We start from the raw sequence: 24532 nt of genomic DNA on the forward strand, positions 1-24532 counted from the left end.
CTTATGACATTGAAATTACTATAGGCGATTTCAAATAGTCACAGCATATTCCACTCAACTACATCCAATACATACAAACATCCGCAAAATCTATACTTGTATACCACCAACACCAAGGACTCATGATATGACCAGGACTGTCGTCATGCTACCGTCAGGAAAAAATGCGGCATATAAGGCTACTCTACAATCAGTAGCAACGCGTAGCGCACGAGACAAGTATCGGGAGAAAAGGGAAAGCGGGACTGTGAAAATCAAGATGAACAGGAGTCAGAATAAAGTCCGAAAATTCTACCAAAAAGTGAAACAGCAAACTGATGGCTTGGTTGCATGCACATCCTCTTGTAGAGACCAGCAAGGTAATTTGTTATCTGATACAGATGGTGTGCTCAAGCTATGAAAAGAACATTTTTCCAAGGTAGATATCACTGATCCAACCCTGAGGATGGTATCGAAAGCTTACAAAGACTATGTTGAATTAAATAACTGGGAATGCGGTTTTGGGCCCTACAAATCCAGCATTGACCAGATATTTACCCTGCGGCAAATCATGGAAAATATCCAAGGATCGACGCTTACCATATTTTTGTCGATTATAGAGCAGCATTCGACAAACCCTAACGTTCAAACATATTCCAAGTCATGTCTGAATTTGGTATGCCAGCGAAACTCATTCGGTTTTCAAAGATAACTTTAAGTTATATCCGGTCCACAGTTAAAAAAGGAAATAACCTCTCTCAGTATAGGGAGTATCTGATAACTATAAGAAGTACGAAGGAGAGTCTGTTTGAGAGAGTCTGGTAGTGAACGGTGACAAGACTTTGTTGATGACATCGACGCGCTATGCCTCCATAGAACTCGGACCGATTTTGGAAGCTGGTTCATATAATCATCTAAACAAATGACATGAGCTGTGAAATAATAAGAAGAATAGTATTTTGCAACAGATGCTAATTTGGCTTAGGTAAGCAGTTTAAAAACAAACCCACATCTCGTGAAACTAAAATGTAATGTATGATTCTGAAGCATGGGTACTTGCACAAGCAGATTCGACAGTGCTAGGTGTATTTGAGAAAAAAATCTTCGAACGATCTACGGGCCGTTGACGATGAATATCGAACAACGAGCTCTATCGGCTATAGAACGGCATCAGTATAGTTAAACGTATTGAGATATAACGATTGCGTTGGTTGGGAGACGTCATGAGAGAGACGAAGATGAGACCACAAAAAATATACTCTAAATCCATGAAATTAAAAAATTGGGAAAGAAAGGCAACAAATAGAGACGAGTGGACATATATTCTTTCTTCGGCTTACAAGACTATCGAACTAAATAATAAACTACCCTAATAAGCATGGATGTGATGTTACGGTAATGTAAGAAAACTTAATTTTACGTGATGGTCGAACATTTTGCTCATTTTGAAAGTTCCATGACTTATAGCTCAACCTGTTCTCTTTATTCTCTACAAAATATCACAGTTATAAACTAGGAATTTCTAGGCTGATCGTAGCAGTGATATTCCTCTCCAGTTGTTGTTTTTCTTATCTCCTTTTTTAGGAAACTTGATAGTAATTGATTCTTTCTTGATAGTAATTGTTTCTTTCTACTCGCTTGGTATCAGTTCAGACGTCCATATTTTGTCAAAAAGTTGAAGAATTTTCAAACCGCCCTCAAAGATTCCGTCACTCCCTACAGCTTTTCCAAACTTTGAGTATCGCATCTTTATTTTCGTCTATATTAGGAGAATATGAACGAATATATGTGAACATTCGTAGGATATGCTAGGTATTTGCACGCATTCTATGCCTTCATCATAAATTACGTTCAAGTTTCTCTCAAAGTCTTCATCCACCCCTTTAATTGTGTCCTGCTTTGTACGTTAATAGCTTGCCGTTTCCATCTGGCATTAAATAACTAACATTTCCGTCAGAACTATTAATCTTATAATATTTGGAGAAATTTTTAGATAAAATGTGCGTTCTATTATTAGATAGATAGTAGAAAATAGAAAGTATATTTGCAGTGAAAGTTCGTTCACTTTCTGATGCACCCACATCATAAACTCTTGGTCTTAATTTTTGTACTTTATCATTTTACATATTATGTGCGCTGAGCGCATAATATATTTTAAGACACAGCGTGCATTAGTAAATGTATTTGTATGTGTGTTAATGTTATTAGATTCTAAGATTTAGTGTTAGGTAGAATATCAAATAAAAGTTGAGTTTCTTTCTATCCGCTGAAAAAGACTCATAAGCCCACTAGTTTTCATTCTTGGGGTTTTTTCCGTAGGTTTCTGAGTTTACACGTTTGTGATGCGGCGAGGAGTCTGTCGCATCAATACCAAACAGATCATTAGTATATTCCATGTATGCTGAATCCTGTGTAGAATTTGCTAGCTGCGGAAAAAATGGTTTTGTATTGCTTGGCTTTGCAATACAAGATTAAACTGATTTTGTATATATAATCTATTGCCAATAGTACCCCAGCATTTTTCAGACATCAATTCCTTTATCCATCGCTTGTGATAGTCAAGCATTTTTAACTGGGCTTTCAAATTATTCCAAATATCTTCGGGTGTATCATCATAGCCTAGCCTTATATTTTTTATGTATTTTAGAAAGATCAAAGTAATAAAATTAAGTACAATATTGTCTGAGATATGAGCTTTAGAAGGTAACAATTTTTATAATAACAATTTTTCTTGTCTTTTATTATTATTGTGATAAGCATAACAACTAAAAACCTGTTTCTTTCGAAATTACATTTTGAAATCGGTGCTAATTATAGCTCAAACACTAATGAACCGATTGTCTTATATTTGTTGTGGTCTTATTAAGGACATCGAAATCTAGTCCTTCATCGAACGATGTAATTTTTTAAAAATTGTTGCCCGCTTTTTTACCAAACAGTTAGTTTTTTAACGCTATTGAAATTTGAACTGATGGGCAGCAGTTGCGTAAAACCTAATTTAAAAAAAAAAATCGATCTAAATAAGCCTGCAAAAATATATGACAATCGGTTCATTAGTTTCCGAGCTAGATTTGGCACTACAAAACACTTTCATAGAAACATGAACGGCCATTTGCCACAAAACAACGTAATATTTGCCAACCAAAAAATTCAGGGAGTAGGTTAGGATTTTATCTTTCATATAAACAAAGTTTCGTAGTGAATTTCCTTAAAAAAATCATTAAAAATAGCTTTTATTGGCATTTACAACTGGGAATCACCCCTTAATCTAAAGTACACACAACAGCCATTTTTTAAAGGAATATTTTCTCAAACATCAACAAAAAAGTAGAAAGAGGCAGCTACAGCAGGAAAAATATTAACCATATTATATCCAATTTCATATGGTCGGCCTCGTCTGACAGTAGTCTTATTTTATTTACGAATCGAAAATATACAGAAATTTAAATTCCCAGCTATGTATTGACTAGCTCCAATTAAAATAAACTGTCAAATCAGACCGTCTAAGGGAGAGTATCGGAGTAAATGCCGGAGAATGCTAGTTTCGTGTTATCTTGAAATATAAGTATCATAGATGGTGTGGTTAACATCTCAAGTAGATCGGTATCGGTAGATATGAGCGTCGAAATGGAAGAATCCGTTGTGTTTCTCGATTTTTTTAATTGTTGTTCACTCACGGAAACTTTTTGAGCCTTGCTATCTATTACACTGTGAACCGAAATTTTGGGGGGTGGAAAATTCCTATTGGAGATGAAAGCCCTTGCTGAGTATATACAGAACCCCGAAGGACAGATTCGCCGTGAGTCGAACTTTCGCGATATGGCGTGATGAATATTTTGCTGGAGACCATAAAAGCCATCTGGAATGAGCGTTATATCTTTGTTCGATGTTGTTTAAGCTTATATTTAAGATGACATGTCTTCAGTCAAATCAAATGAGGATTTTTTTTTCGTAGAACATTTCGACCTTCTAACATGCTTCCTTCAATGTCCTTTTCGTCATTTATTTCAAGAACCGCAATAAAAGTGGCACAAGATGACATTTTTCAGCTTCGGAATATTCTACAAAAATTTCGCTCGGATGATTTTAGGTACGGTTCCCAAAGACATAAAATCGATAAAATCTTGATTAAGCGGTCGTTTTTCACTTTTGCCCGAATCTTGCCCAGACAGCCCTATATCTATTTATTTCAATATATTATTGTTAACCTATTGATGACCTAGAATTCTCTGAGTCATTAAAACAGTTGTATCTTGTTTTGCTAAGCACGTTAATTTCATTATTTTTTGGAATAAATATCCGGATATCCGAATTATGGAACCGGTTATTCTGATATTAAATCCGAATGTTTATCCGGTTTTTATGAACCGAATAACCGTATATGTATATCATTAGAAAGCTACTAAAATTGTCCAACAGATATGACTAATATGCATTAGACGTTTTAAGCGGTTATGGTGCTGGAACAAAAAACCGTATTTTTGAACCGTTTCATAACATTTGTGAGGATACATTTCTATGCTTGAAAAAAATTATGATCATGACCTGGGGGGTGGAAAATTCTTTTTGGAGGTGAAAGCCCTTGGTGTGGACATACAGAACCCTGAAGGGCAGATCCGCCGTGAGTCGAACCTTTGTGTTATGACGGGTTGAATTCTGGGATGGTGACCCATTATTGCAAGCGTAACAAGTTACGTAACTGAATGTCAAGTTGGTTTAGGGTGCTACTGGGAGAGTATGTGCTAAGTCAAATCGTTTTAAGACGATTTCTGTAGAACATTTAGTGTCTTACTCTTATCCTGCTTTGTTGTTTATGTCCTTTTTGTTTGAAGAAGGTATACAAATATACTTTAAAGAAAAGGAAAGATACAATTTCAAGGTTAAAATATTAAAACAAAAAAAAAAACCTCAGCCGATTTGGCTAGGGCATATCACGAAAATAATCTTACGCCGACATAGCTCATACTGTCCCAGTAGCACCCTAAACCAACTTGACATTCAGTTACGTAACTTGTTACGCTTGCAATAATGGGTCACCATCCCAGAATTCAACCCGTCATAACACAAAGGTTCGACTCACGGCGGATCTGCCCTTCAGGGTTCTGTATGTCCACACCAAGGGCTTTCACCTCCAAAAAGAATTTTCCACCCCCAGGTCATGATCATAATTTTTTTCACGCATAGAAATGTATCCTCACAAATGTTATGAAACGGTTCAAAAATACGGTTTTTTGTTCCAGCACCATAACCGCTTAAAACGTCTAATGCATATTAGTCATATCTGTTGGACAATTTTAGTAGCTTTCTAATGATATACATATACGGTTATTCGGTTCATAAAAACCGGATAAACATTCGGATTTAATATCAGAATAACCGGTTCCATAATTCGGATATCCGGATATTTATTCCAAAAAATAATGAAATTAACGTGCTTAGCAAAACAAGATACAACTGTTTTAATGACTCAGAGAATTCTAGGTCATCAATAGGTTAACAATAATATATTGAAATAAATAGATATAGGGCTGTCTGGGCAAGATTCGGGCAAAAGTGAAAAACGACCGCTTAATCAAGATTTTATCGATTTTATGTCTTTGGGAAACGTACCTAAAATCATCCGAGCGACATTTTTGTAGAATATTCCGAAGCTGAAAAATGTCATCTTGTGCCACTTTTATTGCAGTTCTTGAAATAAAGGACGAAAAGGTCATTGAAGGAAGCATGTTAGAAGGTCGAAATGTTCTACGAAAAAAATCCTCATTTGATTTGACTGAAGACATGTCATCTTAAATATAAGCTTAAACAACAGCGAACAAATATATAACGCTCATTCCAGATGGCTTTTATGGTCTCCAGCAAAATATTCATCACGCCATATCGCGAAAGTTCGACTCACGGCGAATCTGTCCTTCGGGGTTCTGTATATACTCAGCAAGGGCTTTCATCTCCAATAGGAATTTTCCACCCCCCAGACTTTGAGCTCCATTTTGTTGCACAGTGTTATCAGTTACGTCACTCGTCATTTGAAGAATAATTTCAATTCACACGTATTTGAAAATATGGACATTATGTATACGACACAATGCATCGTGAATTCTGTTTGCCACAACATCCTCAGTTAATATGACAGCTACAAAAATTGCAAGGTGCATAAATTCGCAAAACACAATTATTGCATTATTGAATGATTTTATTATAGTCGTAACAATAAGAAAATTCCAAAGACTGCCAACAGCTAAAACCAATAAAATTGATCCAAACATCTTAGTTGACAGACATCAAACAGCTTCTTATGGTACAATTCATACATATTTTTTACATGTGTACATATTTTTTACATAATAACATAAAAAGCTGTTTAAGTTCAATGCAAATGCAAAACTTTAGTTCCTTAAACACACACCTGCCGGAAGCAATATGAAAATGCATTCACATGGAAGCGTTTTATGTTTATGTTTGCAATGGAAATGCAATTAATGCAAATGTAATTGATATGTTATTGACGTGTTTGAATTGAATTAAACAAGGTAATGGGGAAACGGGTTTCAATGTATGGCCAAGGTATTAGAATATTCAAATAGATTGGTAAATATGGTTATGAAATATTGGATGATGTACAATAAAAAAAGTATATATGCTACAATAGACTATACGTATAGAATAATAGTCACCCTTTGTCTATGTTACGTTTATTTCCAAACTGATTTAACCACCCCTCATATTTGTTTACTAAAGTGGTTCAATTGTTAACCGTTAAGTTCACTGACCGATCGACTCAAGGTCACGTAATAGGTGATATCTATCATCATTGGTAATAGGTGACACCTATTATCACTGTTACCCCTACCAAGAAATGCCTGAATTATATTTCTTAAATGGGTAATAGGTACTGACTGTTTTCCTATAAAAGGACCAGAGGAAATTGAAAGTGCGGCAGTCAGTGTTCACAGGAAGTCAAAGTAACAAGTGCGCGATTTCAACCGAGTAAAGTCAAACAGCTGCAGAGAACCAGGTGAGTCAGAATGATGATACTTAATTCCTTGCCGATTCCTTGAAGTGTTCGCAACTCTTGGAACTCCCTCGCGTATTCTTGCCCAGATTCCTTGAAGTGTTCGCAACTCTTGGAACACCCTCGCGTATTCTTGCCCAGATTCCTGGACATGTTCGCAACTCTTGGAACTCCCTCGCGTATTCTTGCCCAGATTCCTTGAAGCGTTCGCAACTCTTAGAACTCCCTCGCGTATGCTTGCCCAGATTCCTTGAAGTGTTCGCAACTCTTGGAACTCCCTCGCGTATTCTTGCAATATTCCTTGAAGTGATCGCAACTCTTGGAACTCCCTCGCGTAATCTTGGCCAGATTCCTTAAAGTGTTCCTTAAAGTGTTGGCAGATGCCTCGAAACGTTTGTTGCTCTTGGCAATCATACCCGTATCCCTGTCCAGGCGCCTTGAAGTGTCTGCAACTCTTGGGTCTTCGCGTAATCTTTCCAGATTCCATGAAGTGTTCGTAACTCTTGGAACACCCCTTCGCGTACCTTTGCCCGAATTCCTTAAGGTGTATGCAACTTATGAGTCCGCTCTTCCGCCTGCACTCGTCCAGTTAGCCAACCAGTTCGGAGAATTTATCCAGGTCTCTCGCGAAGCCTACGGAAACCTTGTCCAGGTTTACCCTTTAGCCCATATTTTCACGGTAACTTATCTGGAGGATGATCCGGACGGTGAGCGAACTTATCCAGGTCACCCAACAAGCCGGTATAGACGGAGAACTTATCCAGGTCTCCCACACAGCCCATATCCGGAATCTACTCGGGTCTCCCGTCGAGACTGGACTGCCAACGACGAGCGTATAGGTGTATTTAGCCAGGTCACACCGAACTTAATCATTTATACATGTGTACTCCTTAAAAGAAAACGAAATAATAAAACACAGTGTTGATTAAAAACCAACAAGAAACCCGTGTTATCACTCTCTCGGTCTTTCACTTAGAAAGCAAAATAATCTATTTTGTTAAATTAATATAAACTCATCTGCCATACGTAGCAAGTAATCGGTTCAATTAGTTTACATCCAATATTGACGTACAATAAATAGTGAATTTTATGAGTTCCCATTTCGTATTTTTTCCATTTGGTTGGGGGTAGCCGAAAACAGTTGTTCACTTTGCAAATATCGATAAAGTTTTAGCCATAATTTGATTTTCACACAAAACTTGTAAACAGCAACAATAGTAACAACAACAGCAGCAATTCACATCAGGAAAACATGTAACGTCTGTAACAAGAAAAATATAAAGTTTTCTTGACATTGTTGCCTTGCTTTTCAATTCTGTCATAAAGGAGTTGTGTAGATTAGCAATGCTATAGCTTCGAAATCTAAAACAGAGAAGAAATATAATTCGAAATGACACAATAAACTTGAAAACTTGTTCATAACATTGTTTTCTTCTTGAAGCGCACACAAGTCTATGCGAACTTCCTTAAAGAAAACATAACGAATTTCAAAACAAATGAAATTTTAGATTTTGAAAATTGTTGGCATTCTCTCATGATATGCTTTCCGTGATATTTGTGGAGCTAGAAATAAGTAGCACATACATATAAGGCACAAAAAAAAGATCCAATATTCAGTATTTCCGCATCCTGTTTATGCAGATAGTAATGTTTTCTTATTTTGCAAAAGTTAATGTTATTGTATAAAAATCTCTTCAACTCATATACTTTGAGGAAATACATGCAATAGTTTTTTCTGCTTCCAAAGAAAAAGTAAACGTTAATATTGTTTCGTTAGTCCTATATGAAGGTTATCAATGTTTTATGTAAAGTCGGAACAGGGTGAACATATTATTCGGTTAATAAAAATTGATTTTATAAAAAAAGTTACTTCTTCAAAAGACGTGGAGTTGCGAAATTCGAATATCCTCATGTAGGAAATAAGCAATGCACTGAATAGTTTTAGTTCATCATCATTGCTTAAACCACCTTTGCAAAGTTTGCCACTAAACATTGTACGAACATGACCTGGACCGCACCTCTGGCTACGTTGGTGCATCAGTCATTCACTGAATCAATTTTGATATATTAATAGTATACATAAGTTGTTTTTCTAAAACATTACTGTTGAAATGAGAAATAAAGTTTATACACGAACACGTCGTAACATGTTCTTAAGCCCAAACTTTTAAAATTTTGTGGAGCAAATTCCGGAAAAAGTGGACAGATATAGTCAATTTTCGTAGCTTATCTTTGTCTGTAGTGGTCCAATATTGTCCACCCGTAACTTAATTCTATGTTTGGACATGATATTACGAGAACCAAATTGAGCTCCAGCCATCCGAACAAACAAACTGAATTATACGTAATTTTGAAAAAAAAAAACAATTAAAAAAGTATCAGTCGGCTTTGCCGACAGAGATATAACCTCAGCCTGTGTGGATTGAAATACATTTTCCCAAAAAATTATATGCATATAGGTGGTTTTCAAAATTTTGGGAGTATGAACCGACAAAAATATGGATATGGATATACGAAAAACATAATATCCACTAGGAAAACCTTCGGAGGTACCGGAAGGAGTGGACCTAAAAGCACCACCTTCGAATTTCATCTAATTTTCGATGAAATATATCGATATCCAAAGTGTGGACCAACGCAGTATTCAGTTCGAGTTCTCCAGCCACTGCATATGGTGCCAGGGTTTTTTTACAACTTTCGGGCTGTTTTCTCAGGAAGTATGGACTTGCCCCTGAAAAAAATTTTACTGTCGTAATTGAGGCAGCGAATACAAGTTGCTTCAACAAAAATTAAAGTGAATGTATCCAAAATTTTGTGTGGGAGGTACCCGAAGGAGTGGCTAAATGTAGTCCATATTCGAACCTGATCTATATTTGGTGGATATATTAGGATGTGTAAAGTATGGACCAAATCGGTCACTCCCATCAAGAGTTATCGTGCGAACAATTTTTCCGAAATTTTTTTAACTTTTGTGTGGAAGGTACCTGTAGAAGTAGACCTATATGGCTTATCTTCGAACATAAACTAAGTTTGCACAAAATATTATGAAGGCCACATTTTGAACCAAATCGGCAGATCCGTTCGAGATCCCGAGGTACGGGAAGGAGTGGACCGATATAACCCATCTTCGAACTTATGCCAAGTTTATACTTGCGCTCCAAAATCCACTGGATTTCACGAAATCCTGAAATACGCCCCGGTGTTTACACTTATTTTTTTGTTGATTTCAAACATATCACAATGATCAAGGTGGATGCATATGCGCAGCTGATCGAACATGAATTTTCAAAACAAGTTGATGTAAATTGAATTAAACATCAAAAAAATACGACAATATAGAACTTTAAAACTTTATTTGGAAAATTATCGTAAAATGATCTATATATCGTATTAATTGTGTATAGTACTAACAAATGAAAATATCAAAAAATGATTTTATCGTTGAGACTTCGTTATAATAAATTTTAGCTCTGTTCCAGAACTAAAAAGTTTTTACAATGTTTACCACTTTTACACATTTTCGTTCCCTTACACAAAATTTATATGAAAATCGTTTACGACTTTTACAACTTTATAAAGTACGGGAACAGGCCATTTGATAGATAAAAATTGTGCTCAGAACCTGCACAAAATTAGTACTTGCAGTAGTTTTCCCGTTTAGTGCTAAAAATGCGTTCCCATACTCCGAAATCTAGCAAGACTTGCACTTCTCTTTAAACAAAAATAGCGCCGAATAACACCCTCTTCTTCTGTTTTCTGCCATACAATTTTGGCCTAGTAGAAACTAGCAGCAAGCATGTTCATTGGCATCTAATATGATAGCCGATACGTTGATTTTGATATATATGCTGGAGTTTTTGCAATTTCCGTCATTTTTCCGTTCCCTTATTTTTTAAGAAATTTGTATGGGGAAGCAAGTTTTGACAATTCGCTCTTTTTTCTAACATTACAATTAAAAAGTACGGGAACACAATAAAAAATATCATTGTAACAAAGTAATTTAATATTTTTTTCACATTGTTTTTTGTTGCAGCAATTGACCATCTACCTTGTTTATTGTGATACGTGAAAAGTGTTGCAACTTTTGGTACTTTTTTAGCAAAAGCAGGGTTGTATATCATGTGTACTGTGATTTCGATGTTGATTTCGCTGAAATCACGAAATGAGAGGATTTCATTTTTGTATGCGAAATCATGATAATTTTTGCTTGATTCCGCGCGAAATCACGAAACGCCTTCGAAATCACGAAACGACGCCAAATGTAAACTAAGCATTAAACTAAGTTTGGACAAAATATTGCGAAAGCCAAATTTTGGACTGAATCGGTTGATCATTTCGAGAGTTATCGTGCGCTCCAGCGAGCCAGACAGACAGACGGACGGACATGGCTCAATCAACTCCAAATTGTCTGAAACAGTTATCATCCAAACGTACTTGGGGTCTAAAACCATTATTTCGATGAGGCACATTTTGCCCGTATGAAAGTGTATATACCCTCGTTACCATAAATTCTGATGGTATAAAAACGATTACGATGTGCAAAGACTGAGCACAATCAAGGGTTCATTTTAAGAGATATAGTTTGTGACCGTATTGTTTTTTCAGCTATAGGATAAACATATCAGTCTGTAACTACTTACCCTTTCGAGAACTATCTGTTGCAAAAATTTCAAAACGATCCTAGACATTTTCCTAAACTGCGCTTTTGAGAATAATTCTGAAATTGTCCGTGGAAGGTTCCGGAAGAATTGTACCGTTGCACTATAGGTAATTTGCCCTGTTTTTGAGGTCGACAGAGAAATTTTCAGTTCAGTTGTCAAATTGGGGTTTTTATACAAATATTGCAGCATGGGGTCCCCCCGCCACCTATTTATACCTCAGGATTTACAGTAAAGGGGATACATACAAAATACCACCAAAGATTTGTCGCATCGAAATAATGGTTTTAGACCCCAAGTATGTTTGGACGAAATTCGTTTCAGACAATTTGGAGCCTATTTAGCCCTGTCCGTTCATCTGTCTCTCTTAATGTCTAGCTGGCTGGTGCGCACGATAACTTTCGAACGAATCTACCGATTAGAACCAAATTTTATACTTCGTAATATTTTGCCCAATCTTTGTTAAGGTTCGAATGTAGGCTATGTCGGTCCACACCTCCCCCAAAAAAGTTCAAAATTGTTTTCGAAAAATTGTGTGAACCACAACTGGCGAAGTGAACAATCGATTTGCTCCAAACTTTCCATATATTGTTATTCCTTCCGGATATAGATCGGATAAGACTATATCGGTCCTTAGGGTACCTCCCACACAAAATTCGGAAAAGGGAAATTTAAGAGTCCCTCTGAGTCGTTATGAATTTTTTTCAGCAGATTGTACTTGCGCAGCAAATCCGCAAGATAACTCTCAAGAGGACTTTCTGATTGGTCGAAACTTTACACATCGTATATTATTTCATCCAGTCATGTATCAGGTTGGAATATGGACTATATCGGTCCGTCCTTCGAGTACCTCCCACACAAAATTTTGGGATAAGTGCAGTTTGAGGACCCGTATCGGGTCTATTTGATTATTATTATTATTATTATTATTTTTTTTTTTTTGGAGAAGGTTTTTTTCACGGTCCCTATTCTGGTCCCTTTTCCGGGGTAAGTCATACTTCCTGAGATAAAAGTCCAGAAGTTTCAAAAACTCCTGCCGGCTCCAACTAAAATTACAAATCTGAAAAAATAATTCTAAAATTCAGAAGTTAGCTTACTAAAATTTATTTGGTATAGCCCCATATTACGCTACCTATAGATTCCACGTATTTTGAAGCAAAATCGTGTTACAAAATAAATATATTTTTATACGGCAGAGGGTATACCACCGGTAGCCCAGCTGACTTATACTATCTTCTTTGGTGTGTAATTGAATATGAATAAATTTGGAATTTATAAATTTGATTGCATGCATAATTTTTGAATTTATATTCATTGTTAGTTATTTCTACCGGTATAAAATATATTTTTGATATCACAATATATACCCACAATGAACTATTTTCGAAACACCCTGAAAAGCACAAAACTACGTGCATTATCAAGCATATGTGAGGTACTAGTGCACAATTTTTGGACGATAGATAGATAGATGCCACCAAAGTAGGAGTGAGTCCCATCATTTTAGTTTTTTTCGACCACACCAAATTGTGCATGTGACACCTACATTTTCACTGGACCATAGCCGTAGACCTCAAATGTATTTTCGCATGCAATATAAGTAACCAATGGCTTATCCTAACTACGGAATTTAAGTTGAAAATATTAAAAATACGCAATTTTGGCTGTTTTTTTTATATTTTATAATATATATTTACCACAAATGCTGTTAAAGCTCTTTAAATTGAAGGCACAATGTCTTCTGTATGAATTTATAACGAAAAACCATCAATAAGATATTTATATTTTTCAATCACAACCACAATCTGTATGAAAATTGGAAAATATGGCCCTAAAACCTATATATCAAAAACAAGAGCTGCTAAGATTGTTATATGTTATGGTTACAGATTTCTTTTATTCAGAGACTCATAATGAAATTTCATTTGGAACATTTCTTTCTTTAACAATTTTCCCAAAAATTAAAGGATTTTTCTAGATTTTGATCCAGTATGGAATTATGTAAAATTAACAGTCCAAAATTAAAACATATAATTTCATCCTAATATATATAAATTTGTAATCTAATTTTTTTAAGGAAATAGTGTACATAGATGTATGGTTTATTTTGAAACTCAAAGTGTAATTTTGTGCAGAATTTTTATCCTTTGACACTTTTCACCTATAACCAAGTTTTATATTACTTCCATGTATCAAATAGAAAAAAGAAAGAAAAAAATTGGAAATGTTTTCATGTTTTTTCAGCAAAATTAATACTGATATTTTCATGCTTTAAAATGTAAATAGACATGTCATTTTTTTGGTGACCCATAGTGAAACTTGACGAAGAATATTTTTGTCTCTGACATCATCTCTCTAAAATTATGTTTTGTGGGACAATTTTAATTAAACTCCGATGAAGTCCGACTTTAACCCTAGAACGTGTTTTTTTATTTTTAGAGATTCCTGGCGATTAGACAAGAGTTACAGATTTGGTGTATTCTGAGACCTATAGTAAAATTTTATGGCGAATAATTTTGTAGAATATTCGGATTTGATACGATCCCATTTTTAATAAGTTTTTGAAAGATTTTCGAAAAAAGGACAAAAAGACCCCTTTGTTGAACCTCATGAGGGTTACAATTTTTAACAAAAATATTTCCCACACCCTCCTTAGTAAAGTTGCCAAAGACACTATATACCTGAAATGCAAGGATTCCAAGATATCTAAACTCGGAACTTGCCCCGCCTATTTTGGTTACTTTCCGACGTAAACTTTAAAAACGCCGATACACGTGTCTCTATTTTTAGCTCTACTTTCATAATCTAATCGATTTTCCTTGTCATTTTTTTTTTTTGTTGTCGCACAGTGTAATATGGAGTATCTTTCTCGTTATCCCTAAGTCAAATCGTTTTATGTTTTCGTTGCTGGTTCTATTATTTTCTCTTTCTACATTGTGGCCATGAATATGCTTTTGATGACAATTCAAGTTTGCCAATAAAATGTTTCTTCAGTATCTTCCTGCTTTTTTTTTTCTTTGGTATTCTCAGTAGACCCTAACAAATCTAATTGTGAATGTCTGTATGAACAGTAACAAAGAATAATGATTATTGCTTTAATATCAAGAAACATAAGGTTACCTTTTTTTTAAATAAGTTAATGAGTGGAGTTATTACTGCAATTTTACACAAATTGCTATTTAAATCAAATATCAATCAAGGTAGGATTTAATGAGTGTCCCGTGCCTTAATAATTTCTTCACTCCACTGTCAACAATAATAATTACCAATATCATTCTCACTTCGTCTTTATAATGTATTGAATAATTTATTCATTACCAGTACACCCAAACTAATAAAAAGTAGTGAAATTTGCAATTGTGGCATTAGGAAGAGAAATGTCAGAATTACTTTGCAGCACGAACTACCATGAAACGTGTTTTAATTTCAAATTTGTTGCACAATCTTTTAACATTGTCTAGCAGAAAGATGATACCACTTTTGTGCGGTTGCAACGAGTTCGAATGGGATGAAATTGAACATGCAAATTTTCCATGACCAAATTTGTGGTCATGTAATTTTTTAAACAAAACTACAAATTCTAATGAAAAATATTTAAAAAAAATCTGAAAAAAATTATTCTACTTTGTACTATCACGAAAATGTTGTTCGGGATACACATAAATACATACATATCAACAACACATTGCCACAAATACAATGAAACTCTGCAACGCAAATTCCGAACTCGCTCCAAAAACAGGTGTCATCATTCATTTTGAATTTATTTCGCGTTTCATGGCCAACAACCATATTTTATCTCTGACGGTGTGTTCGGGGCAGCAAATGGAACAGTCGTGGAACAAACAAGCGATTTGAAGAACAAATTAAAATGCACTTCTAAAAATCGAGTTAGCAAAATAAAAAACCTGTTTGAACTTTTTGCGGAAGGAAATGTTCGTTAAAATATTTAACAAGGTTATGTTTTCGGAATCCAATAGACATGCATATTATCCTACATTAATAAAAAGTAGAAACAGGCAGCGACCACAAGAAAATAAGTGGAATTTATGAGTGTCGTGATAACACGACCAACGAATGAATTACGAATTTAATGTTTTCGTTTGCAATATGAAACGATATGAATGACGATGCGCTTAAAATGTATTAAGGGCTACACAATGTTTACGCCGAATTCAAGGATTTCGAGGAAATTTCAAAACAATCCTTGAACAGATCTTAAACTGAACATAAGCGAAATTTTTATTGGTTTGAAGGAGGCACCTCAAGGAGTTGCGCAGTATATGTAGACCATCATAGCAAGCACAGTCTTGCCCACGAAAACAATTATATGATTGTACGAACAAAATTATATCACAGGGACCACCATCGATGAAAATTACAAAGCAATCCTCGAAAACTGCACTTAAACGTAAATTGTTAACTCTTAAACCAATGTCAGATTTTTCAAACTTTGAAACTATTACGTCACGAAGCATTTCCTTGTCCAAACGACCGGATTTGAAAATAACTCGCCGATTTCACTTAGAAACAACAACAACTTCGGGTGAAACAAATGTTGTGTTGACCAGAGTAGAAGAGTATTTGGTCCGGGACTCACCATGTCTGCTCTTATATTGCATTCTTCGCACCAATCGGCGGTTATTGATTTCGCTAAGGACGATATGTTATTGTTGTAAACATTATTTTTTCAAGTCTTCAAGTAGATATAATAAATTAAATAAAAGCTACTCAATTAGGATGCTTCTTACTTCAACAAATTACTGTAAATGTTTTCAACCAAATAATCGAATTTCATGTTTTGCGATTACAAGGCAAATTGAGGACCTCGTTGTTTTGGTTGTCTTGTTAACAGACTTCTAAATTATGCTGACGAATTTGATGTCAGGGACAAGTATAATTGTATGCTCTGCAAGAAGGATCTTCAACAACAATGAATTTAACATCAACTTTTGATACTTCGCATTACACGCACACAAAAAGACAAAGAAGACGAAGGCCTCATAAGAATAATAAAATGGAAGAGATGGGGACAAAACTCAACCTTAAGAAGATGATTTTAATGACAATCAATTAAGTTAATTAAGTGCGTTAAATTCAACGCGTTCTTTTTGCTTTGTCTTGGAAGGCGACACACTGCAAGGAAAAAACTGAAAGTGAATAAAGGAACCAAAGACCATGACAAAAGAAAGATGAGACCAAAGAAAACTCTACAAAATAAGGAAGTGAATACGGAGGGAACCATGGCAAAAAAAGAAAGTCCATTAAAAGTGTCTGCGTATCTGAGGTTCTACGCTACTGCTGTTGTTTTTTTTTTCTTGTCGTTTCCCCTATTCCTATGTTAAGCGTTCTAATTTATTTAAAAGATTATTTGGTATTTTAACATAATTTTCTGCTCTATTTTCTTAAATTCGCATAAAAAATATTTTAATTGCCACCGTGTTTGGGGTAGCTACTGAAAAAAGTGGAAGCTGAAGGTTTAACGTATTTTATGAGCAAAAGAAACAAGCTTTTTTGTTAACATATTTTCTTTAGTATTCATGCTGTTGTAAAGTGTAGATATTTCAGTTTATTTCATTTTTATTTTTTTTGTTGTAATTTAAGTAATGTAATCCTTTAATGGCATTGTACCCTCCGGCGCGTACTTAACGCTAATCACTATCATCCACAAAAACGGACAATATGTCATTAAGCAAAATGACCCCGGTTAAAGCTATGTACTTTGCAGAAGGAGAAAGGAAGGGGACTGGAGAAGTAGGTGGTAATATAGCCACTGATTAACCGTTATTAAGTAGGGAATAGTTAATTAAGGTCTTTGTGTTTTTTCTTGACTGGTTATGAGTTATGATATAATTATATCTTAAATTGGAAGATATTGTAACAAAATTTGCCTTTATTCGTTTATTTTGTATTTTTTACAAACAAAAAGAAATGTTGTTGAATTAAAATTTAAATTGGTTCCCGAGAGGTTTATTTTTATATTTGTTTTGGTCGGCAAATTCTTTGTTGGTCGAGGTGTTGAAGAGCTGGTCGCACGGAAAATAACCAAACAGGGCAGTATTGCAGCTGGCTGATGATTTGAGGGCGTAGAATAACACGGAGGATGGAAGGTCGCAGTGTTTGAGCAAAAAAAAAAGAAACGAGAAACGAAGTTGGTGCAGCAGCTCATTAGTAAATGGTGATGACGTATACAAATCTTAAGAATGGAAGTTGTTGTGTAATGTGAATAGCTGGCGACAACACTTATGGGACGGTGGAGCGAGACTGTAGCTGAATAGGGTACCTCCGGTACACAACAATTAGCAAGCGATACACGACTCGGCGATCCACTGTTTCACTAAGATCAGTTCGATAAAACACAACAGCACTTTCATATTTTGCTTATAAAAGCTACAAGTTGGTTTTTGGAAACTGCGCGTCAACTTCTTCAATCGAAAGAAAAAAATCCCAACTGATTGTCTATCTTAACAAGTAAGTACGTATCAGTCAGCTGTGCTGACGGAAAAATGTCCTCAGCCACTGACCAAGAAAAAAACAACAAAACCAAACCAAACACAATAATTATACCGTATATAAAATATATTGATTTTATATCACTAGTTTGCTTTAAAATCTGTAGGTACCGTAACGTGGGCTTATACCAAATCATTGACATATACCAAACATTTTTGGCAACCCTACTTCCTCATAAATGACTCAAAATATTAAATTATGTTAACTAAGGTTGGGTGGTCAAGTGTTAGAGATGGCACAGTTTACGCACTACCAGATGTACTTTCAAAATACTACGCCCATTTACTGCCACGCAGGCAATACGACGTATTGGGATAGATGTCAAAACAACGCACTGTATTACGGCTGCCATTATGTAAAGTGCTAGTTTGGTTGCGTGTTTGTAGTTAGTCGGAGGTTAAAACATTTGGTATCCAGCTTCACCACGGAGACTTGCTACAATTCGGATAAAAACTGAAATATTTAACATCAGCTTTATTTGCTCCGATGCTCCCACTAAAGACAAAGACGAGCAGACCAAAGATGTATTTAACGAGCGAAGAAACATATAACCGTTGCCCTGCCCATGATATTAAAATTATTCTAGGTAACATGGTAGCTAGGAGTACCAAATTTAAGAATTTCAGCATTCATAAGGGAACCTGGTCTCCATATCAAATTGATAACGTTGTAATAGATGAAAGGCATTCATCGAGCGTGTTGGATGTACTATCGTCCCGAGGGCAAACATGGACTCGGATCACCAACTTGTTGCAGCTAATACGAGGGGCACTAGAAAACTTTCTGGCCTAGGAAACACGCGGTGTAGCAAGGCCGACCGTTGTGCCAGAAAAAAATAAGACGTGTGTGAACGGATAATGCAGGATCGCCATGTTATATACCGTGAGATAGAGGCATCCTTGGGATTTTTTACACCAACTAACATCTGATATTGCATGAACACTTGGCGATAAAAATGGGGGCTTTTAGTTGGATCCCGTGTTGATCGGTGCAAGAAATTTCGACAAAATGCGATAGCGGTGCTTTAAAAGACGTTTGTAAAACGAAACCAAGCGACGAATCATGGAACTATGCGTATGAGTGGTGAATTTTGTAGAAGACTCTTTTCTGTGGGAATAGAGTCAGGTAGATTTCTTTTTAATGCATGTGTTCGAAGAATCTATGTTTGAAAATAACCGACTGCCTGTCATAAAATAATGGAACAAATGTCGTGCCCAAAATAGTAAAGATAAGAAAGGGTCTATAACAAATGTATTTTCCATTACCAACGCAACGTGTGGGTGCATGATGTATTTATAGACACAGCGTGCATTTCTAATGTGCGTGTAAACAAAATGTATGTGTATGTGTGTTATTGTTAGATTATAAGATTTAGTTTTAAATATTTTGTAGGAAATAAAGAGTCTCTCTAAAGCAACGAAACGAACAACATCGCTAACGCGGGTGTTTTCATTCTCTTAGGTTATTTTTCCTTTAGTTTCTTGGGTGCATTTGTGATGAGACTAGGAGTCGTCTCATCATTTGGTGACCCAAAGTGATAGTTCACGTAGTGTAAAAAAAATACTGCTGTGATAGGCGACGTGATAGGCTCGCGGTTTCAAAAAAAAAAGAAATTTGTGTAGTTTATTCGTGTTAAGTGAAGTGACGCGGTAGGCTCACATTTTCAAGAAAGAAAAGTGTGTTAGTTTGCGCGTAGTGTTATAACGTAATAGGCGCGTAGTTAAAAGTGACTACGTTAGGTTTATTCGTTAGGTTATAGAAAGGCGCACAGTCGAAGCAAAGATTGTGTTAGGTCAATTTTTATAGCTACTAATAATAAAATAAATAAAGTGACAAAAAGTGTATTACGTGAAAATGAATTTTCAAGATTTCATCCAACATCAAAGGGTGTTGGGCGAATACATTGTTTCGCTTTATTTCGAACTGAGCAAAATTGCTCAGAAAAGTGTAACCAGGGAAACAAGGGAAAAGTTGTTTAAAGTTGGTAGTTCCTTCACGGAAGCAAGAAGGGATTTTTTAGACAATGATAGGGAGCTCCGCGATATGGCAAAATTTCCATATGAAATGCATAGCATATTCGCCTCAGGTGTGCGGTATGCAATAAAAAAGTTCGACTTCTTAAATCGTCAAGTAAGGATAGATTTTGGGATCGAATCAAAGAAGGATTCGTTAGATACACGAATTCTTTCTAGATATAAATATATAGCTGAGATGGACAGCTTAAGTCCATTGGAACAGTATGAAAAAAGAAACATACTGCGCCATTCAAAAACAATAAAAGGAGGTTTAATTAGAGAGTTTGAATATTCATTAAATGCGCTGGAGACTGAGATAAGGAATGAGTTTCTAAGTGTAGAAGATGTCAAAGACAGATATGATATTGCGTCATCAGTACTGATGCAATATTTGAATGAGTTTCCTAAAGAGGATAATCTCGTAGAGAATCACTATGCAACACTGAAAATGCAAACAACTTCTAGTATGGATTTTTTGAAAGTACATATTAAGACTACAAAAACCCTAATAGGGGTTTGTCCTGTCAGATCCAGTTCGGATTTTATGGCCTCATCTAAACCGGGCTAAATCTACACTTTTTTGCATTTATCAGGCCTTTATCTCAGAAACGAATAGGAATTTGGCCTTGCTGTCTTTAGCAATATTGTAGCCCTAAATTAGTAGAACTTATCTTCTGAAAAAAACACATAAGAAAAACTCCATTATGCCCTAAATGGAGTTTTTCTTATGTGTTTTATAAATATAGACAATTTTACAGAATTGCTGAAATTCTGGTCATTATCGGCTAAACTATTGGGAGTTGAACCAAGTAACCTTTTGCAAAAATCTTCCAAATAAAGTTCTCAACAATTCTTTAGAACATTCCGAAACTCTAAAATGCTTACTTCATGTTGTTTCAGCGGTATTTTGCATCATATCTTTTACAACACGTATTTCAAACACAGTTCACACCAACAGTTTATTCTCGCATTTCGGATTTCACTGCATTATTGACAATTTTATTAAATCGTCGTTGAAAAATGTACTGAAAACAACGGCATAGAGGCATTTTACAACAATGACATGTTCTGAAGAGTTGTGTATTACATTCCAGGGAATATTTTTCCGAAAGAAAAAGTTCAGAAAAAATTAACGGATTTGGAGATACGGTGCGAAATGTATAAAAATTGTGGAATTTTTGCATATATTTTGAAATTTGAGGCAATAAATGTAGTTTTTCGAGTTCACTATTTCTCCAAATATTTTATTCTTGTCCTTATCAACAAATTTGCTTCAGAGGTCAGAAGAAGATTCGCATTGGTTTCAGAGATATAGCACCGAATTTTTTTTAAAACTCAATATTTAACCATGTTTAGATAGGGCCATAAAATCCGAGCTGGATCTGACACAACAAAACCCAACTAGCGTTTCTTGTCGTTTGGGTCTGTACTTTCAAAAAATCCTCAGTTCGAAGTGTTTGCACAAGATCACCTTAAAAATGTTGCACAGTGAATTTCAATTTTTTACAAATTTGTTACCGCATGGTGAGATTTGGGAAAATTTCTAGAGTAGCACCTAAAGAGGTGAAGGTAAAAGATTATGAAGAGATCAATGGGAAATGGGTTCCCAAGATAAATACTAGACAGGTAGATAGTAGTTCAATTAGAAAAATTGAGCAGAGTTTTCCAGGTAGTATAGACTCTCAACAGGGGAGTGTTGAAGAAACTTCGGAAACTCAGAATGAAAACGTTCACGTTGATGTTTCGCGGAAATTAAATATCGAAGTCAACCAACTGCGTGAGAAAAATGAGCAGTTGAAGGCCAGATTGGAGCAAACAACCAAGGACTGGCAAATTGCTGAGAAGAAGGCTCGTATGTACGAGTCACGAGCTGCTGATCTTAACGCCAAATACGATGCTGTGACTGCTTATACGAAGGAAGCCGGTGTAGAACTTTGTGAAGAGCAGAAAGAATCGGAGTGTCTACGAAAACAATTGGACGAAGCTCGTAAATATTTAAACGCTGAATCTATGATCCGCACTGATTTGCAAAACCGCATTCAGAGTCTACGCGATGAACTCACGTTTATGGAGCAGAACCATTTGCGAGAAATTGATGAAATATATTCTAGCCACCAACTTGAAATCAGTGTGGTGGATGAGCGTCTTTCTGAGCAGTATAAGGCCATATTACAACAGTCGTTGCAAGAGTTGCGCGAACAACACGAAGGACAAATGCGTAAAATGAATATGCTGTACGAGCAAAAGATTAAGGATCTTCAAGCAGAAGCCAACCGTGAGTCCGTTGCAGCTTCAAGTGCTATCGAAGAATTAGATGTCTCTCGTCAAAATATTGAAAGTCTGTATATTCGCATTAGTAAGTTGGAAGCTACCAATGCTGCATTGAATGGCCGAAATTGTGATTTGGAAAAATTGCTCGCCAATGAACGAAGACGCCATGCCTCTGATATTGCCAAAGTGGACGCGGAATAACAATTGCGTGATGAAGTGACACAACAGCTACAAGAAAGTGTTTTCTACGAAAAACTATTGTATGACAAAGAAAATTTAAGTCAAAGGAAATATGTTGCAACCACGAGAGAAATTGCTAAATATGAACCGAAAGTAACGGTACAAAACAAAGGTACAAATGAAGTGCAAGTCGACTGCGGGAGGTTTAAATGTAAAATTGCTCCCGTGTCTCAATGGAACGTAACGAGTGCAGCACATGAACCATCAACCAATATTGTTATGAAGTCACTAAAGTGGCAGATTGGCAAAAGCATAAAGACGTCGCCGTGTAATGCCGATGAGGAAGAAGTTGCCGGTGCCGACGGTATCAAGCATACCATTATACGTCATGTGTCAAATCATCGTATAATTAATGAAGAAAGTTCTAGTGGCGAGAAGAATCCTCTAAGAAGAAAATGGATTTACCACGTATTTCATCGAGGGAAAAGAAGTCCTCATCCTAGCTGGTTGCTGAAGGTGTTGGGTGCCATCACCTAGAATTAAGTCATGATAATGCTCTATATTTTTTATTATTAATAATTAAACTAAATAATGCCTTCGGCAGAAAATGAAAAGTATTACATTATGACAATGTTTAAGATAATATTCCTATTTTGTAAAAAATAACATTCATACATTATTGTTAAAAGATTAGAATACTCTAAGACCAGAAGAGTGCTAAATTTTGTATCTAAACTATTTTATGTAAATTGAGTCAGATAAATAGCAAGCAAGAAAATGTTCAATGTTCCGTATTAACTGTTAAAAGATTAGAATCTTTTAAGGCGGGGAGAATGGTGAATTTTGTAGAAGACTCTTTTCTGTGTAAATAGAGTCAGGTAGATTTCTTTTTAATGCATGTGTTCGAAGAATCTATGTTTAAAAATAACCGACTGCCTGTCATAAAATAATGGAACAAATGTCGTGCCCAAAATAGTAAAGATAAGAAAGGGTCTATAACAAATGTATTTTCCATTACCAACGCAACGTGTGGGTGCATGATGTATTTATAGACACAGCGTGCATTTCTAATGTGCGTGTAAACAAAATGTATGTGTATGTGTGTTATTGTTAGATTATAAGATTTAGGTTTAAATATTTTGTAGGAAATAAAGAGTCTCTCTAAAGCAACGAAACGAACAACATCGCTAACGCGGGTGTTTTCATTCTCTTAGGATATTTGTCCTTTAGTTTCTTGGGTGCATTTGTGATGAGACTAGGAGTCGTCTCATCAATGAGCGTGAAAAATAGTAGCGATCGCCAAAAGATCCTGTAAAAGCGTTCGTATGTCAGGTTGAATAACAAAGGCCCAGTAGTCGGTCAATTACCAGCCGAGCAGTGTTCAAAGGTGTTTCAAACCAAATTTGAATAAGGTATTTCGTCAAACTTATTGTATAACGACATTAAATGATACGTGGTCCTTAGATAACATTGAAAAGAACATCTACGAAGCGTTTATTTAGAAAAGAGTTTAAAAGATCCTCTCGTATCAGTGGCACAATATATACGAACAGCCAATCCCACGGCGTCCGGTTCTATGCACCGAATTGGGACCGCTACCTCAACAATTATGTGAATTTTTTACCATGCGAGGGGTGAAATGCTTTCTTTGAGCTCTTTTGGCTCTTGCCGGGAGAGAGAAGTACGCAGGACCATTCATAGCTCCACAGTTTGCAGGGTCGTCCGCAACAATTTGCTCTTTCCTGTCCTCGGATCGTGTTGAAAATATAACAGCTGATGGCCCTTGTGAATATGACTAAACATTATTTTTTCTAGGGAAGGCAATACTTCTCGACAACTCTTACTTCTTGCTACAACAAATAATAAAAATAAATGTTTCTCACTATTTATAAGTCAACACCATC

The 24532-nt window shown here is 35.7% G+C and overlaps 1 protein-coding gene across 1 annotated transcript; it reads left to right on the forward strand.

Annotated features, from left to right (window-relative positions):
* The first annotated feature begins 21698 nt into the window (after positions 1-21698).
* On the forward strand, positions 21699-23165 carry LOC141392563 (lamin-C-like). Its single transcript, XM_073965497.1, has 2 exons — positions 21699-22634; positions 22677-23165. Exons 1-2 carry the CDS (start codon positions 21699-21701, stop codon positions 23163-23165), a joined length of 1425 nt encoding a protein of 474 aa, XP_073821598.1.
* The last annotated feature ends 1367 nt before the right edge of the window (positions 23166-24532 follow it).

Source organism: Musca autumnalis, unplaced genomic scaffold (assembly GCF_047663935.1).
Source record: "Musca autumnalis isolate F117 unplaced genomic scaffold, ASM4766393v1 scaffold_2, whole genome shotgun sequence".
NCBI classification, from domain to species: Eukaryota; Metazoa; Arthropoda; class Insecta; order Diptera; family Muscidae; genus Musca; species Musca autumnalis.